Consider the following 18529-nt stretch of genomic DNA (forward strand, 5'->3'; position numbering starts at 1 on the left):
TGCATATCTTTGGATTGTGGGAGGAAATTGGAGTACCCAGCGGAAACCCACGCAGACACACAAATTCAACACAGACAGTCACCCGAGGCTGGAATTGAACCCATGTCCCTGACAGTGTGAAGCAGAAGTGCTAACCACTGGGAACTGGGCAGATCTGGAACTAAGTGTCTACTGATGACTATGAATTGATGACTATGAATTGAGAAATCCTTTTCTCATCTCCATGTGACTCCAGACCCACAGCAATGTGGTTGACTCCTAACTGCCCTCTTGGGGTGGGCAATGAATGCTGGTCTGGCCAGTCACATCACATGACTAAAAGGAAAAGGCAGGAGAAAACAACTTATTGTGGAGCAATCTGTTTGAAAACACTCACTTGGCCATTCCTTTTTGGAGTTTTCGTGAAGTAAATGTCCCATTCCCTGCTTCTAATGGGCTTTAAGGATTGACACAGTCATTGAGTCATCCTGTAAGCCCATTAATTGGCTCATCATCCAGTAAATTCTGGTGTGCCGGGGCATGGGATTAACTAAGTGATGGCTCTAGAGAGCCGCAGTTCATGACGGACAAGAATCTGAATCAAAGCCATTTCCTTAAGACTCAAGGTGGGAGGGGAGGTTCCCTCAGTTTCCCAGTCCCCCTCACACAATCCTGCTGGAGACAGCCCCCAACTGCCCCACAGCAGCAGCAGGTATGTAAATACACTCGATAACATCCCAAAGAAAAATGGGTGACGCCAATGGGATCTTTGGGATTGACTATGGAGGTGCAAAGGCCTTGTGAGAACGGAGCTAGCCAGTTCCATCTGAAGTGGAGGCAGTGGCCTAGTAGTACTATTGCTGGACTGTTAATCCAGAGACCCAGTTAATGTTCCAGCAGATGGTGGAATTTGAATTCAATCAAAGGAAAATCTGGAATTAAGAGTCTAATAATGACCATGAATCCACTGTCAATTGTTGGAAAAACCCAAATGTCATTTAGGGAAGGAAACTGCCATCCTTACCTGGTCGGGCCTACATGTGACTCCAGACCCACAGCAATGTGATTGGCTCTTAACTGCCCTCTGGGTAATTAGGGATGGGCACTAAAACATGGCCTAGCCAGCGACGCCCTCGTCCCATGTACGAATAAAGAAAAAAACCCCATCCTCATAAAGGGCCAAGGACAAGAGGCCAATTATCATAAATTTAGCTAATTTTCCTTCCAACATACCCATACAGGGCCATGCCTATAGCTAAAAGTAACATTTACAATCCAGCAAAGGTAACAGATGTCTATGGCCGCAGGACATCCTTTAGCAGTCTTCCCCACCCCTCACCCCCACACTGAGAGTCCGCTATCACGGTGGCTTTTTTATTAAGATTTTGTAACTCCGGGTTCCCAATCTTGCATTGAACCCAAAGAGGAATGCCAATGTTCCTGACAGAATCCAGCACTGTACACTGATCACCGCGTAGCCTTCGGGCTCTGTCACTGTCTATCTGAGACAATCCCTTGCAAAGCTCATTCACTGTTGTGGTCATGAATTGAGGGGGAAGGGGATTCTCTAGAACATCTTCAAGTGGACAGTGGCATTGTTTTCGAAACCGGTGCCCACCGTGTGTGTCCGCATTCTGGATTTGGGTGCCGAAAGGGTCCTAAGATGAGCCTGTGGACCTTAAATATGGGCTGGTGTCGCTGCTATTGTGTTCTGTAAAGGAGCATTGAAAGGACAGGATCACACAGTTGTAACAGTCACTGTCCAGCTTTCAGTCTATTTCAATGGATGGGTGTAACATTGAACAGACTCCCATGTTGTTTGCCTGTCTAACTACCTACATAATTAAAGGTCTGCTCACAGGATCTGTCACACTGTACTTTATAGCAGTCACAGTTTTAAATCTGTGTGTCGGATTTAAGTTCTGAATGTCACACGTTAAATTTGCCCTGTCATCCATGCCTAATTGGTTTAAATAGCCAGGCTTTGTTTAGTAATCCATTTAGATTTGCTCAAGTATCCCACTGCTCCCACCACAGACCAAGGACAAGAGGCCAATTATCATAAATTTAGCTAATTTTCCTTCTAACATACCCATACAGGGCCATGCCTATAGCTAAAAGTAACATTTACAATCCAGCAAAGATTTGACTCACAGCTATTAGGAAGAAAGATAGGAGGTGGTCCTATTGAAATATATATGGTCTTGACAGGGTTGCCTAGGGTGGATGATCAGATGATGTTACAGCAAACATTTTTATTAACCGGCACCTATAAGACCAGCAGTGTGCCCGTTGATCTAATATTCCAGATAATCAAAAGGTTTGCCAAATTGCAATAAACTCTGATCAAGCGAAGCTTCGAGACATCAACATCCCTCAAAATATCTACATAAAAATATTAACACAGTCCCTAAAATCAGTGTAAAAACACACAATAAGCAATAGAGACGTAATAGAAGGAGCATCATTATTATACTTTAGTTACAGCATATTCAGATATCACGATAGGTCTCGGTACTGAATGTCAAGGTTAGAGCAGTGCTGGGAAAGGACAGCAGGTCAGGCAGCATCCGAGGAGCAGGAAAATCGACGTTTCAGGCAAAAGCCCTTCATCAGGAATTCATCAGGAATCAGGGAGAGATTTGAAAACTGGTGAAGACGATGTGGATGCCGTGTGGTTGGCGGATCCCGAGGCAGAATATGAGGCGTTCTTCCTCCAGTTGACGGGCGGCTTGGATTTGGCATTGGACGCCGAGGACTTGCATGACCTTGGGGGAGTGGGAGGGGGAAACATGTACTAAATAACCCCACCACCCTGTGGCCGAGGGCGATGGGGTTGTTTGGTGCATGTTTCCTAGAGATGTTCCCTGATGAAGGGTTTATGCCTGAAACATCAATTCTCCTGCTCCTTGGATGCTGCCTGACCTGCTGTGCTTTCCCAGCGCCACACTTTTCAACTCTGACTCTCCAGCATCTGCAGTCCTCACTTTGTCCCTCCACAGAGGCTGCCAGACCTGCTGCGTTTCTCCCTCAATTTCTATTCTTTGTTTCGTATTTCCAGCAGTTCTTTGTTTTATTTTATAATGGGGAGGATTTTTGTTCCCTCGGAGAGTTGTTACGAGTGTGGCAATTCTTCTCCCCAGAAGGTAGTGGAGGTTGGCTCTTTAAATTTAGTCAAGGCTGAGTGATAGATTGTTTACGGACATGGGAGGAGGATGTCAAAGGTCACAGGGTACCGACAGAAAAGAGGTGAGAACACAATCAGATCAACCATGCCCTTATTGAACGGTGAGGGCCACTCAAAGGGCAAAATGGCTGACTTCTGTTTCTACATCCTCGATACAATTTCATGGATTTGAACCCAATCCCAGTCCTTCTGTGACTCTGCTGATTCAGTTGGTATATGGTATCCTCACAATGGAAGGAAAGCTTCAGTATCAGCATTGGCTCAGCGGGGAATACACTTATTTGTGAGTCAACTCCATGGGCATGGACATTCCGTCTTGGCTGCTGTGCCCAAGCAGTACTGAGGGAGTGCCTCATTATCACAGGTGGCTTTCAACTGAAATACTGAAATAGAGAATGCACTGACTGGTGAAATTGATGTGTAAGGTACAATACTGCAATCTACTGAAGGGCAGGAAGTTCTCCATTCATGCAACCAAAGCCGCGCCCTCAATCTCAATCTATATCCCCAGGAACTGATTTACATTGTTACTTGTTGGAACCTACTGTGTATAAACTGGCTGTTTTACTTCCCCCATCACTTAAGTGATCTCTACTGTGAAATGTCTAATTTCATGTGTCATTTGTTATCAGAATATAAATTTAATTTTGGCTATTGCAATTTTTAAATGGAAGCCACTGGGTTGAGATGCGGATAACCTAAAAGAAGTTCAATTTCTGGTCCATTTAAAGATGTCAGAGGTGGAAGTGTCAAAGTTGCTAACTTTGAGCTTGTTCTCTCTATCTTAGAGATAGGATGTCTATAGCTATCTCCATAAGAAGTTTAAATTATTTGTTAGCCTTTGAATCAAAGGCATGTTTTAAGATAAGACAATTGGTTTGGATCTCTATCTATAACATCCAAGCTTTGCCAAGTTTCTATTGCAATAGGTTATGCAGGGAGAAGGCCTTTTATTTTGGATTTATCTCTCTGAATGTTTTCACAGAGGCAGGCAATTGGCACCAGGGAGCTGAAAGAGAGAAAGCTGCCATAAGGTGACCAGGAGCAGAGAGCTTTCAGATACCAGGATTTTTGTTCTGGTTTAAGGGCACTAACCAAGAGTGCAGTGAGACTCCTGCTTGATGGATGTCCATGATGGTGAGGTGCTAGAAGGACAGCTTAGCTGGATGTCAGTGGAAGGACCTCAAGAAATTTCATTCCTTAGAGAAGAGCAGGGATGCATATTTTATTAGATTACTTACAGTGTGGAAACAGGCCCTTCGGCCCAACAAGTCCACACCGACCCGCCGAAGCGCAACCCACCCAGACCCAGTCCCCTACATTTCACCCAACACTAGGGGCAATTTAGCATGGCCAATTCACCTAACCCGCACATTTTTGGACTGTGGGAGGAAACCGGAGCAGACCCACGCAGACACGGTAAGAATATGCAAACTCCGCACAGATGGTTGCCCGAGGCAGGTATTGAACCTGGGTCTCTGGCGCTGTGAGGCAACAGTGCTAACCACTGTGCCACCATGCCGCCAATGCTGTGGAAAATCAAAGTGAATTCCTGAGAGCTGTGGCATACCCTTGGTTTGGTCCCAGAAGAATAAAGAAACTTTCAAGATCCCATAGATTATAACTGAATTCCTGGATGGGAACAATAGAATGGGGAGGTGGGGTGTTAATTAGAGAAATGTGCCACAGACTTCAATTGCAGTTTGTTCATTATCTCAGGACATACCCAGTCACTTTGAGGAGGCTGCAGTGCACCTTTTCACCTGGACAAAACTGATTCATAAGGCAGGGTGGGAGCTCAAGAACTTTTAGACCGGCGCAAATCCTAGCCCCAATGTTGCCAATAAAACCAAGTCTTCATCCTTAGTGTACAGATCCTAATACTCACAAGGCCACCTCGTGGCAACCAGGTCAATGTTTCTGAATAACAAATACATCAAATTCATTGCACCCTTTTTTATCTGCTTGCTCACTAACTCCTTTCAGTCAGTCGACCAGAAATCTGCTGTTTATAAATCTCACTGAAACTCTCCAGTTGGACTTCTAAGCAGTAGGTTATTCTGAAACTGTGGGATTCTGTGCGGTGATGTTGCTTTTACAATGGTGGCTGCTCAAAGATGATCTACTTTTTTTTATTCCTTTGTGGGACTTGAGCTTCACTGGCTGGGCCCAGCATTTATTGCCCATCCCTAGTTGCCCCTTGAGAAGGTGGTGGTGAGCTGCCTTCTTGAACTGCTGCAGTCCACCTGCTGTGGGTTGACCCACAACGCCGTTGGGGAAGGAATTCCAGGATTTTGATCCAATGACTGTGAAGGAATGGCGGTATATTTCCAAGTCAGGGTGGTGAGTGGCTTGGAGGGGTACTTGCAGGTGGAGGTGTTCCCAAGTACCTACTGCCCTTGTCCTTCTAGATGGAAGTGGTCGTGGGTTTGGAAGGTGCTGTCTAAGGATCTGATCTCATCCTTCCATTCAAATAGCGACATACCACAGTCTGTGCCCCTCATTATAGATCCATCAACGAGTCATGACCTTAATAGGTGATGGGACATGTGTTAGGGTTAAATGTTCATATGCTATGCCAGTGGTCCAATGGAAAAAAAGATCTGCCACTAGTTTAATTTTCCAAACCTCTCAGAATTTTAAACACTTCTGTTAACTAGCTGCTAGCCTCTGCTTTAGTGAGCACAGCTATTGATATTTAGATCTCACACGAGCATTCGGAGTTACAACCAGGCACTGATATCCTAGCTGAACTAATGTCGTGCCTCTTCCATCTCTCTCCTATCTTCCCTATGGAAGGCCCCAAACTCTGCCAACTAGGATCTTCCCATGTCTGATACATCACTTATATCTCCAGAGATCAAGAAAAATCCCTTGGGAATGCCAGGAGCTGTGCCAAAGTAAACAACAGCTGCATTTCCTCACACGCTCTGCTTTCTGTTTTTCCAACCATCTACAAACCCATACTGCTGTTCCTGGGGAAGGTTTTCTCTGTCGGCTTCTGAACTCTGACATCAGGTTCAAATATGGGTCAGAGGCCTGCACTGTGTGTGAAACAGTCACTCAATATTGACACAGGGTTGGGCTTTGGGGCGTCATTGTCGCCAGACTAGTCATCCAAAATACCGAGGTTATGTCCTGGGGACCTGTGTTCAAATCCCACCAGGGCAAATGGAATTCGAATTCAATAAAATCTGGAATCAATAATCTAACAAAATCAGTCTTCTGTCCCACTGGTGGGACAAAGATGGCAGCATGATGCTTTACAGTCAGGAAGGAGTTACCTGGGAGTCCTCAACAGCGACTTTGAACTCCAAGAAGTCTCATCGAATCTGATTAAACACTAAACTAGGAAACCTCCTGCTGATTACCATGTACCACATCCCCCTCAACTGATGGAGTGATGAATATCATTTGGAGGAGGCACTGAAGGTGGCAAGGGTGTGGAATATACTCTGGATGGGAGACTTCCATGTCTATCACCAAGGAAGGCTCAGCAGTACCACTACTGACTGAGCAGGTCCTAAAGGATGTAGCTGCTAGAGTGGCTCTGAGGTAGGTGGTGAGGGAAGTGATGAGAGGCAAAAATGTAAGAGACCTCATCCCCACCAATCTGCTGGCCATAGGTGACTATATCGGTATCGGTCAGAGTTAAAACTGCATCGTCAAAATCCCATTTTCACATTGCGTTATCGCCGTGCTAAGTGGAAGAGACCTCAAATAGATCTAGTAACTCAAGACTAAGTGACCATGAGGCACCGTGAGCTATCAGCTGCAACAGAATCGTACTCCAGCACAATCTGCGACCTTGTGTTCCTTACTCTACCATTATCATCAAACCAGGAGTTTAACCTGGAGACAGCAGGACAACATGCCAGGAACAGAACTGGGCACGCCTGAAGATGAGGTGTCAATTAGTGGATATACAACAAAGGACTACTTGTGTGCTAACAGCATAAACTAAGTGATAGACAGAGCTAAGCATTCCCAGAACCAACAAATTAGAGTTAAGTTCTGCAGTTCTGCCACCTCCAATTGTGAATGGTGGGAAAATCAAACTACTCACTGGGATAATATATATTATGGAAAACTGCCCAGATATGTACACGAAAAGCAGGACAAATCCAACCCAGCCATTTAATGCCCCATTAGTCCACTCTCAATCATCAGTAAAGTGATGAAAGGTGTCATCAACAGTGCTATCAAGCAGCAATAATCTGCTCAGTGAGGCCCAGTTTGGGTTCCGCCAGGACCACTCAGCTCCTGACCTCATTACAGCCTTGGTTCAAACAGGGACAAAAGAGTGGAATTCCTGAGGAGAGGTGAGAACGACAGCCCTCAACATCAAGGCTGCCTTTGACCAAGTGTGGCATCATGAAGCCCTGGAAAAACTGGATCGACGGGTATCAGAGGGCAAACTCTCCCCTGTTTGGAGTCATATCTGGCACATAGGAAGATGGTCGTGGTTGTTGGAGGTCAGTCATCTCAGCTCCAGTACACCTCTGCAGGAGCTCCTGGAGGTCTATAATGTCAAGTTTACTTGCTCAGAAATGTTACTACACACCTCTGGAACAGGTAGAGGTTGAACCTGGGCCTCAGGGCAGTGCCCAGGGCACAACTATCTTCAGCTGCTCTATCAATGACCTTTCTCCATCATAACATCCAAATTAGAGATGTTTGCTGATGATTGCACAATGTTCAACATCATTCACAATTCCTCAGATACTGACGCAGTTCCATGCCCAAATATAATAAGACTCGGATAAGATCCAGATTTGGGCTGACAGTGGCAAGCATTATTAATGCCATGCAAGTGCCACGCAATGACTATCTCCAGCAAGAGAATCTAATCATTGCATCTTGATATTCAATGGTGTTACTTTCACTGAATCCCCCACCATCAACATCCAGGGGGTCACCCACTGACCAGAAACCGAACTGGACTCACCATCTAAAATAAATGGCAAGCACAGCAGGTCAGAGGCTAGGAATCCTGTAGCGAGTAACTCACCTCCTGACTCCCTGGAGCTTGTTCACCACCGACAAGGCACAAGTCAGGAGTGTGATGGAATACCCCCTGGATCAGGGTAGCCTCAGCAACATTCAGGCAGTTGATACTATCCAGGGCAAAGTAGCCCGCTTGACTGGCACCACATCCACAAGCACCCACTCCCTCTACTTCTGACATGAAATTGCATCAATGCGTACAAGATGTACTGCAGAAAATCACCAAAGACCCTTAGACAGCACATTCTAAACCCATTATCACTTACATCTAGAAGGACAAGAGCAGCAGATACATCTGAACACCACCCCCTAGAAGTTCCCCTCCAAGTCGCTCACCATCCTGACTTGAAAATATACCGTTGTTCATTCCATGTCACTGGGTCAAGATCTTGGAAATCCTTCCATAACAGCATTGTAAGGCAATATACACAACATGGACAGCAGTGGTACAGGAAGCAGATCACCAACAGCTGCTCAAGGGCAACTAGGGTTGGGCAATAAATGCTGGTCAGCCAGGGATACCCACATCTAACGACTGCATTGGCCTATCATTGATCAGAGGTCAGGCTCACCATTTAATAAAGGTTGATAGGTGGGGCTGTCGAAGCTAAATGGCCAATTAGAGATTTCTGCCTCAAAAGGAGGCACAGACTGTGATCATAGGTAAATAAGAGGGGGGTGGTTCCAAAATGGAGGTATCCCATCTCCAACGTTTTTCAACCTCAATTGAAAAACAGTTTTTGCAGACAGACCATGAGGGGTGGGGGTGGGGGTTTGAGGGAGTATTTAGGAAGGGGTTAGAGAGAAGACCCCTCTTCAGCGTGAATGGCAACTGTTGCTGGGCGCGGGTCAGGAGTCCCCTTCGAACAATTAACCCAGCCACAGAAGCCTGTGGATACCTGGTGGGTGACTGGTCAATCCCCATCGGCTCTTGGTGGGCCTTAGGTGACCGTTAGCGACCTTTTGGTGACCCATTGGTGACCCATTGCCACGTCCACCCCCTCCTCCCCACCCACTGCTTGCCACCCATACCCCACCTCTGCCAAACCAATATGGAAGTGGGATGGTTCCAGGGAATGTTTCCTGACCCCCAACTCCCCACCCCACGTCAAGCGCAGGCCCAGGGAGGCCAAGAAACCGGGCAATTTATAAATATTTATTAATAATGTCATTATTATTCGATGATCATTAATGAAATTGTTTTGAACAGCATATGCATCAAGCCATTAGGGTCAGCGTGGTGGCTCAGTGGTTAGCACTGCTACCTCACAGCACCAGGTACCAGGGTTCAATTCCACTCTCAGGTGACTTTCCGTGTGGTGTTTGCACATTCTCTATGTGTATTTAATTTCGTCTTAAAAATGTACACCCTTTTGAGCTTCCCGTGGTGGCATGTTGCACATTCTCTCACTGTTTTGGTAAAGACGTTTTATCCTGAATTCTCTATCGGCTTTCTCGTTGGCTGCCTCAACCGATGGCCTGCAATGAGAAGAGATCTCTACCTGGGATGCATGCTATCGAAATCTTTCATTAGTTCCAAAGAAACCTCTACAGAATAGGTAAGCTGAGCTGATCCTGCAGGAAGCCAATATGAACAGGGTGGGCTCTATGGCCTCCCTCTGTGCTCTACCTACTCTGTGATGCTACAAATCACCCCTCAGCTCTCGTTTTGCAAGAGAAAATAGGGTAAGCAGAGTGTCTGTCACTTGATTATTAATCTCCGCTTGAATCTCAGACTGCTCAATCTCCCGGGGTGGTGATCAATCAACCTTACTTCCCATTATTACTTTGGACACTTCAATAGGCCGAATGTCTACATTTGTCATTCCTCTTTAACTCCTCCTCTGGTGCCCCTCCTTTCAATGCAGAGATGAGGACTTTTTAATAATCTCCATCTCCATAGAGTCATAGTCATAGAGATGTACAGCATGGAAACAGACCCTGCAGTCCAAATCATCCATGCCGACTAGATATCCCAACCCAATCTAGTCCCACCTGCCAGCACCTGGCCCACATCCCTCCAAACCCTTCCTATTCATATACCCATCCAAATGCCTTTTAAGTGCTGTAATTGTACCAGCCTCCACTACTTCCTCTGGCAGCTCATTCCATACACACACCACCCTCTGCGTGAAAAAGTTGCCCCTTAGGTCTCTTTCATATACTTTCCCTCTCACCCTAAACCTATGCCCTCTAGTTCTGGATTCCCTCAGCTCAGGGAATAGACTTTGTCTATTTATCATATCTATACCCCTCATGATTTTATAAACCTCTATAAGGTCACCCCTCAGCCTTCGAAAATTCAGAGTAAACAGCCCCAGCCTGTTCAATGTCTCCCTGTAGCTCAAATCCTCCAACCCTGGCAACATCCTTGTCAATCTTTTCTGAACCCTTTCAAGTTTCACAACATCTTTCCGATAGGAAGGAGACCAGAACTGCATGCAATATTCCAACAGTGGCCTAACCAATGTCCTGTACAGCCGCAACATAACTTCCTGACTCCTATTCTCAATACTCTGACCAATAAAGGAAAGCATACCAAATGCCTTTTTCACGATCCTATCTACCTGCAAATCTACTTTCAAGGAGCAATGAATCTGCACTCCAAGGTCTCTCTCAGCAACACTCGCTCTCCCCCTCTCTCTCTCTTTGTCTCTCAGAATACAGCCTGGTGACAGGCACTGGCCACAGTGCAGGCTAGGTCCATCCTCAACACTGGGCGAACAGATGGCCACAATCTGGGCACATTACACAAATCGGAAAGATCACGTGGTTTCATAGAGCCAAGTTCCAACTGGCAAGAGTTCCTCTGAGGGAACTGTCAGTTAGTTGAGAATGGATTGTCTGTGGCTCAGGAAAACCTCTCACCAAAGAGCTCAGAATGAGGCAGCCACCAAGAAAGATGGGAGGTGATGGCCTAGTGGTGTTATCGCTGCACTGTTGATCCAGGTAGTGCTTTGGGGACATGAGTTCAAATCCTGCTTTGGAGGATTCAATAAAAATGCGGAATTAACAGTCTGATTAAGAGATGACCATGAATTCTCTGTTGGGAAAAACCCTTCTGGCTCACTAATATCCTTTCGGGAAGACCTAACCTGGTCTGGCCTACATGTGACTCCAGACCCACAGCAACGTGATTGACTCCTAACTGCCCTGTGGGCAATTAGGGAAGGGCAATAAATGCCGTTCTAGCCAGTGACACCCTCAGCCTGTGAATGAAAAATGCATTAAAAAAACCTGATAGGGAATTCAGGATTAAACATCTTTACCCAAAGAGAGATTGTGGACCATGCCACCAGGCTGAAGCACAAAAATTTGAGTTATTTTAAGGGGGAGATTAGATATGCATATAAGAGAAAAGGAAATAGAGGGTTATGATAATAAATCTACTCATCTCAAAAGAAGAAGGAACAAGCAACTGACAAAATGGATATTGAGTAATGATTGAATCATAGCAGCACTTTTGCAAACATCAACTGTTTTTATCTTCAGAATTCAAGAATGTGAATTAACAAGCTGTAGAGAGTGGGGATTTGTGTTCAAATAAACTTTAACTGAACGGGACTGGGCAGTGATCACAAGCACTGGTAATCTCTGAACCTCTGCACTACAGGAAAGGTGGAGTCAGGGGATCGATTTAAGCTCGCACTCATTTTTCATTGACAGAGGCAGGAAGTAATGTAAAAGATCATCTCCCATCACTGTGAGATTTATATCCAAATCATCCTCTGCTCTGAGATGGGAGGGGTCAGAGAGTTAACATTCCCAACTGTGGTAGCGCAAAGCAAATCTTCTGGGGGTGGCACAGTGGCTAGGGACCTGGGTTCTTTTTCCAACCTCAGGTGATTGTCTGTGACGTGTTCGCACATTCTCTCCTTTGGGTGCCCCGCTTTCATCCCACAGTCCAAAGATGTGCTAGCTAGATGAATTACTTATGGGAAATACAGGGTTACAGGGATATGGTGGGATACTCTTCAGAGGGTCAGTGTGGAATTGATGGGCCAAATGGACTGCTGCTGCACTGTAGGGTTGGTTCTGCTATCAACCAAACCAGGCAGCTCAAGAGGGAATATGCTATGAGCCATGATGCCATTCCTGCCCAGGCTGGGTTGGGCTCCAGGGCTGCAGGGAGGGAGGTAAGAAAATTATCCAGTATTTGCAAATGAGGATCAGCGACATTCAGTGAAAAATGGAAGCTGGCTGAAGGTAAACAAGTGGAGCTCAATGACGATGCCCCTTGTTGTCAAATAGTCTGCACTCAGTGTCCTTGCGCCCCTCTCCCTGAAGGTTGGCATTGTGGCTGCAATTCTGTCAGTGTATTATTGCCTCAGCAGGAGCCCTGGTCTTTAACAGGAGACAGGCGATAACGGAATGAGGAGGTGAAGAGAAGGGAGTGTAAGATATGGTGTAATTACAAAGCTTCCCCTTTTAGATTGTCTGGTAAAGCAGAGCAAGGTCTGAATTATACACACCCGCCCTCAGAGTGTGACACTTCTTTCCAGTGTCATTAACACGAAGGAGGGCAGAAGCTTAATTATAGTCTGGAAGAATTAAGAATTAATGGTGTGCAGCATCAAATATTGATCGGTTAAAACGAAAATTAAGCATAGTAGCATCTGGATCCTTTATAATGGCAAGCTGACACGACAGACAGAATGGCGGCTAAGCCTAGACATTCCTTGGTTCAAACACTGGTTTTGGTTGAGGCAAAGGGCTTCAGCAGAAACAACAGTGAGACTGCATGTAGTGCTCGGTTAAGGAAATTGGCTGCTCCTATGGTCTGCACATGACACATGTGCTGAATGCATGTGTGCGCTGATGCATGCACATGTACACACCGGGTCTGTATGTTGGCCAGGTGTAAGGGTGCTGTGTGCAAGTGTTTGTATTGGATATTTGGGTGTCTCTGCTAGCAGTGTGTTGGTATGAGTGTGCACTGAGCATGACCATGGCTTGGATGTGAGTATACGTGCCTCGTATGTGTCAGGTGTATGTATATGTGCATTGTATGTGTCAGGTGTGAGTGTTTGTATATTGTATGTGTCAGGTGTGAGTATATGTGCATTGTATGTGTCAGGTGTATGTATATGTGCATTGTAAGTGTCAAGTGTGAGTGTGTTCGGGGTGTGTGTGTGTGTTGGGTGTGAGTGTTTAATTCTCTACAGGTATTGGGCAATAACCTTCACTTGTGTTTGACTGAAACTGCAGTTGTGAGTTGAGGGGGTGCATGTGGGTGATGCACAACTCCACAAATAAAACCGTGCAAGCATGTTGGGCCAGTGTCTGACTTCCGATCTGAAGATTGTGGGATGGGTGGCACGGTGCCTCAGTGGTTAACACTGCTGCCTCACAGCACCAGGGTCCCAGGTTCAATTCCAGCCTCGGGCGACTCTCTGTGTGCAGTTTGCACATTCTCCCCGTATCTGAGTGGGTTTCCTCCGGGTGCTCTGGCTTCCTCCCACAGTCACAAAGATGTGCAGGTTGGGTGAATTGGCCATGCTAAATTGCCCATAGTGCTAGGTGCATTAGTCTGAGGGAAATGGGTCAGTGGAGACTGGTTGGGCCGATGGGTCTGTTTCCGCACTGTAGGAAATCTAATCTAATTGGTTCCTGTTGCATCCTTTACTACCTGGCTTTCTAGATTATAGCCCTAAATCAGTGCAAAACTAATCCCCATTGTTGTGCATTCTTCCAGCCTGCCACAACCCTGTACCCAGCTCACTACTCTTCGCTGTTAGACATGCCTTGCTCTGCGTTATTTTAGTTTCTCAGAAGTCCTGATGAAAGCTCATTGAACTGAAACGTTAACTGTTTTCTCTCTCTCTCTCTCTCTCTGCACATTGGCTACCAGATCTGCTAGTTATTGCCAGCGCTTTCTGCTTTCATTTCAGGTGTCCAGCTTTTGTGTGCACTCAGAACTGGGTCCCTTGGAAACGGCAGTAAACACTTTTAGAGAAAAAAAAGACGCCCTTTCAAACGCAATCGAGGTTTCAGAGTCCAGCTATTCTCTGGCATCCTTAACAACCAGTGTTGAAGGTGAGGCGTCAATATCTCCCGTCCAACTGTGTACCGCGTGTCCTTGACTCCTAACACTGCAGCAACGTTTCTGAAGATCAGTGCTAACAAGGCATGTTTATGATCAGAAACTCAAACCTGTAGCTTTCAGCTAACGCTCCACAAAGCTCAGAACTCACGGCAAATCCGAAGCACAAACCTTTATTTACTCTCGATTTGCAGTCTCCACCATCACGATTCAGTAAAGTACCAAAGGCAACCGCAGTCACGCCAACGTTGCAAATTCTCAGCTACAAGTTGCCTTCACCATGCAAATAAAACGCAACTTATAAGCACGAACATGCTGCAGTCATGAGAAGATGGTGTGACAGTCAGCCATCCTGCCCCTCGGGGCTTGCAAACTGTGGGACGCTGCAGATGCCCATGGCTGCGACAAACAAATACTTTTCTTTTGTAAGTAAAAAAGGCAGCGAGATTTGCAAAGCCTACCTTGCAATTTCTGCATCACGTTGGCGATATCTAGGGGGGATCTCCCATACTGTCTCCCTGTCGCCATCCTGAGACTGTGTGTGTGTTGTTTGAGCTCAGCTCAGAGCAGCAGTGTTGAAGCTGAGTCACTCACTGCTGTCTGACACCCAATGAGAGCCCTGCTCCCTGCAACACTCAGGGAGCTTGAGCTTCCTTTCTGCAGGAGGCTCGCTTTCCAAATGACCCCGGCTCTCTGGAAGGAAACGCCAAGTATTAACGTAAATCCTTGCCTTCTTTAAGAGGGTGAAATCCACATTGGCCGATTATCGACTCTGACAGATCAGCAGCAAGGACATCCCCTCCCTCCTCTTACACACACACACACTGCACTGATTAAGGCAGTACCAGGTATCAGATCCCAGGTGCAGTGGGGAAATACCACTGCAGTTTTCCTGCTGAGGTTAATCGGGGGTCCGTTCAGTTATCGAACCCTCCTGGTGCCTTCATGCATGTCAATATAGTCTTGTATATGTAAGGGATGCCTTTGGTTTTAATGTATAGAGTCAAACTCCAGTGTTTATATATTTCCTTCATATGCTATGGGGCAGAAGCGAAATGCATTCGTGACAAATATATGTATACAAAGATTTTTTATGAATAAAGTGTATTTTTGAAATAACAAAGGTGTCAGATCTCTGAGCCAGGAGTAGTTTGGTTCAAGTAAGAGATGCTTTTGGTTTGTTTGGATAGAGTCAAACTCCAGTGTTTGTTTGTTATCACAGAATCCCTCCAGTGTGGAAGCATGCCCTTCGGCCCATCGAGTCTACACCATCCCTTGGAAGAGCATTCAACCTCCCTCCATCCTATCCCTGTAACCCTGCATTTCCCATGGCTAACAGTCACATGCTATGCTGTAGTACAGAAAGGAACTGCGTTTGTGACTATATATGTATAAAGATATTTTTTAATGAATATGTTTTGAAATTTTAAAAAAAGTACCAGAAATAGATGGTGACATCTTGCAAAATGTCCAGATTACAGAGGAGGAAGTGCTGGATGTCTTGAAACGGTTAAAGATGGATAAATCCCCAGAACCTGATCAGATGTACCCGAAAACTCTGTGGGAAGCTAGAGAAGTGATTGCTGGGCCTCTTGCTGAGATATTTGTATCATCGATAGTCACAGGTGAGGTGCCGGAAGACTGGAGGTTGGCAAACGTGGTGCCACTGTTTAAGAAGGGCGGTAAAGGCAAGCCAGGGAACTATGGAGTGGTGAGCCTGACCTCAGTGGTAGGCAAGTTGTTGGAGGGAATCCTGAGGGACAGGATGTACACATATTTGGAAAGGCAAGGACTGATTAGGGATAGTCAACATGGCTTTGTGTGTGGGAAATCATGTCTCACAAACTTGATTGAGTTTTTTGAAGAAGTAACAAAGAGGATTGATGAGGGCAGAGCAGTAGATGTGATCTATATGGATTTCAGTAAGGCGTTCGACAAAGTTACCCATGGGGGACTGATTAGCAAGATTAGGTCTCACGGAATACAGGGAGAACTAGCCATTTGGATACAGAACTGGCTCATAGGTGGAAGACAGAGGGTGGTGGTGGAGGGTTGTTTTCAGACTGGAGGCCTGTGACCAGTGGAGTGCCACAAGGATCGGTGCTGGGTCCTCTACTTTTTGTCATTTACATAAGTGATTTGGATGCGAGCATAAGAGGTACAGTTCGTAAGTTTGCAGATGACACCAAAATTGGAGGTGTAGTGGACAGCGAAGAGGGTTACCTCAGATTACAACAGGATCTGGACCAGATGGGCCAATGGGCTGAGAAGTGGCAGATGGAGTTTAATTCAGATAAATGCCAGGTGCTGCATTTTGAGAAAGCAAATCTTAGCAGGACTTATACACTTAATGGTAAGGTCCTAGGGAGTGTTGCTGAACAAAGAGACCTTGGAGTGCAGGTTCATAGCTCCTTAAAAGTGGAGTTGCAGGTAGATAGGATAGTGAAGAAGGCATTTGGTATGCTTTCCTTTATTGGTTAGAGTATTGAGTACAGGAGTTGGGAGGTCATGTTGCGGCTGTACAGGACATTGGTTAGGCCACTGTTGGAATATTGCATGCAATTCTGGTCTCCTTCCCATCGGAAAGATGTTGTGAAACTTGAAAGGGTTCAGAAAAGATTTACAAGGGTGTTGCCAGGGTTGGAGGATTTGAGCTACAGGGAGAGGCTGAACAGGCTGGGGCTGTTTTCCCTGGAGCATCGGAGGCTGAGGGGTGACCTTATAGAGGTTTACAAAATTATGAGGGGCATGGATAGGATAAATAGACAAAGTCTTTTCCATGGGGTGGGGGAGTCCAGAATAGGAAGGGTTTGGAGGGATATCTGTTTCCGTGCTGTACATCTTTATGACTCTATGACTCTATCTCTGACCTAGGAGCCCCGGGTTCAAATCCTTACCTGCTCCTGAGGTGTTTGTTCAAAATAACAATGTCACCTGCTTCCTCCAACTGAGCTGGTGGCTAAGGGGTCATAAGCTGGCTTGTAATCTGTGACTGATGCCAAAGGTGTAGATTCTGTTCCCACACTGACTGAGGTTACTATGGTTTCCCTCACCTGAAGTATGGTGACGCTCAGGTTAAACTGTCATTGGTCATATCTCTCTAATGTGCTTTTTCATCCAGTCGCTAGCTCTATTTCTCTTCTCGCATCTTGTGGAGAGAAAGATAAACCCAGCTTTTTTCCCTATTGTCATAGAGTCATAGAGATGTACAGCACAGAAACAGACCCTTCGGTCCAACTTGTCCACGCCAACCAGATACATAAATTAATTTAGTCCCATTTGCCAGCATTTTGCCCATATCCCTTTAAACCCTTCTTACTCATATACCCATCCAGATGCATTTTTAAATGCTGTAATTGTATCAGCTTCCACCACTTCCTCTGGCAGCCCATTCCACACATGCACCACCCTCTGCATGAAAAAGTTGCCCCTTCGGTCTCTTTTATATACTTTCCCCTCTCACCCTAAACCTATGCCCTCTAGTTCTGGACTCCCCCACCCAAAGGAGAAGACCTTGTCTCTTTATCCTATCCATACCCCTCATGATTTTATAAACCTCTATAAAGTCACCCCTCAACCTCCAACGCTCCAGGGAAACAGCCCCAGCCTATTCAGCCTCTCAAATCCTCCAACCCTGGCAACATCCTTGTAAATCTTTTCAAGTTTCACAACATCCTTCTGATAGGAAGGAGACCAGAATTCCACACAATATTCCAAAAGATAGGATAGTGAGGAAGGCATTTGGTTTGCGTTCCTTTATTGATCAAAGCATTGAGTACAGGAATTATGAGGTCATGTTGCAGCTGTACAGGACATTGGTTAGGCTACTTTTGGAATATTGTGTGCAATTCTGGTCTCCTTCCTATCGGAAGAATGTTGTCAAACTTGAAAGGGTTCAGAAAAGATTTACAAGGATGTTGCCAGGGTTGGAGGATCTGAGCTATAGGGAGAGGCTGAATAGGGTAAGGCTGGTTTCCCTGGAGTGTCGGAGGCTGAGGGGTGACCTTATAGAAGTTTATAAAATCATAAGGGGCATGGATATCATAAATAGACAAAGTATATTCCCTGGGGTCGGAGCGTCCAGAACTAGAGGGCATAGGTTTAGGGTGAGAGGGGAAAGATATAAAAGAGACCTAAGGGACAACTTGTTCACGCAGAGGGTGGTACAAATATGGAATGAGCTGCCAGAGGAAGTGGTGGAGGCTGGTACAATTACAACATTTAAGAGGCATTTGGATGGGTATATGAATAGGAAGGGTTTAGAGGGATATGGCTGGGTGTGGCAGGTAGGATTAGATTGAGTTGGGATATCT

The 18529-nt window shown here is 45.8% G+C and overlaps 1 protein-coding gene across 1 annotated transcript in view; it reads right to left on the bottom strand.

The window, feature by feature from the left end:
• The window catches only part of syne1b (spectrin repeat containing, nuclear envelope 1b), a 629476-nt gene extending 614668 nt beyond the window's left edge, over nt 1–14808 (bottom strand). Inside the window, exon 1 of the mRNA XM_087991586.1 lies at nt 14678–14808. Within this exon, the coding sequence (XP_087847712.1) occupies nt 14678–14744 (67 nt within the window). The 5' untranslated portion in view covers nt 14745–14808. The remainder of the gene's footprint in view (nt 1–14677) is intronic.
• Nucleotides 14809–18529: the final 3721 nt, after the last annotated feature.

The sequence above is a fragment of the Chiloscyllium plagiosum genome, unplaced genomic scaffold (genome assembly GCF_037043375.1).
Source record: "Chiloscyllium plagiosum isolate Xiang-an unplaced genomic scaffold, Cpla_swu_hap1 HiC_scaffold_10, whole genome shotgun sequence".
NCBI classification, from domain to species: domain Eukaryota; kingdom Metazoa; phylum Chordata; class Chondrichthyes; order Orectolobiformes; family Hemiscylliidae; genus Chiloscyllium; species Chiloscyllium plagiosum.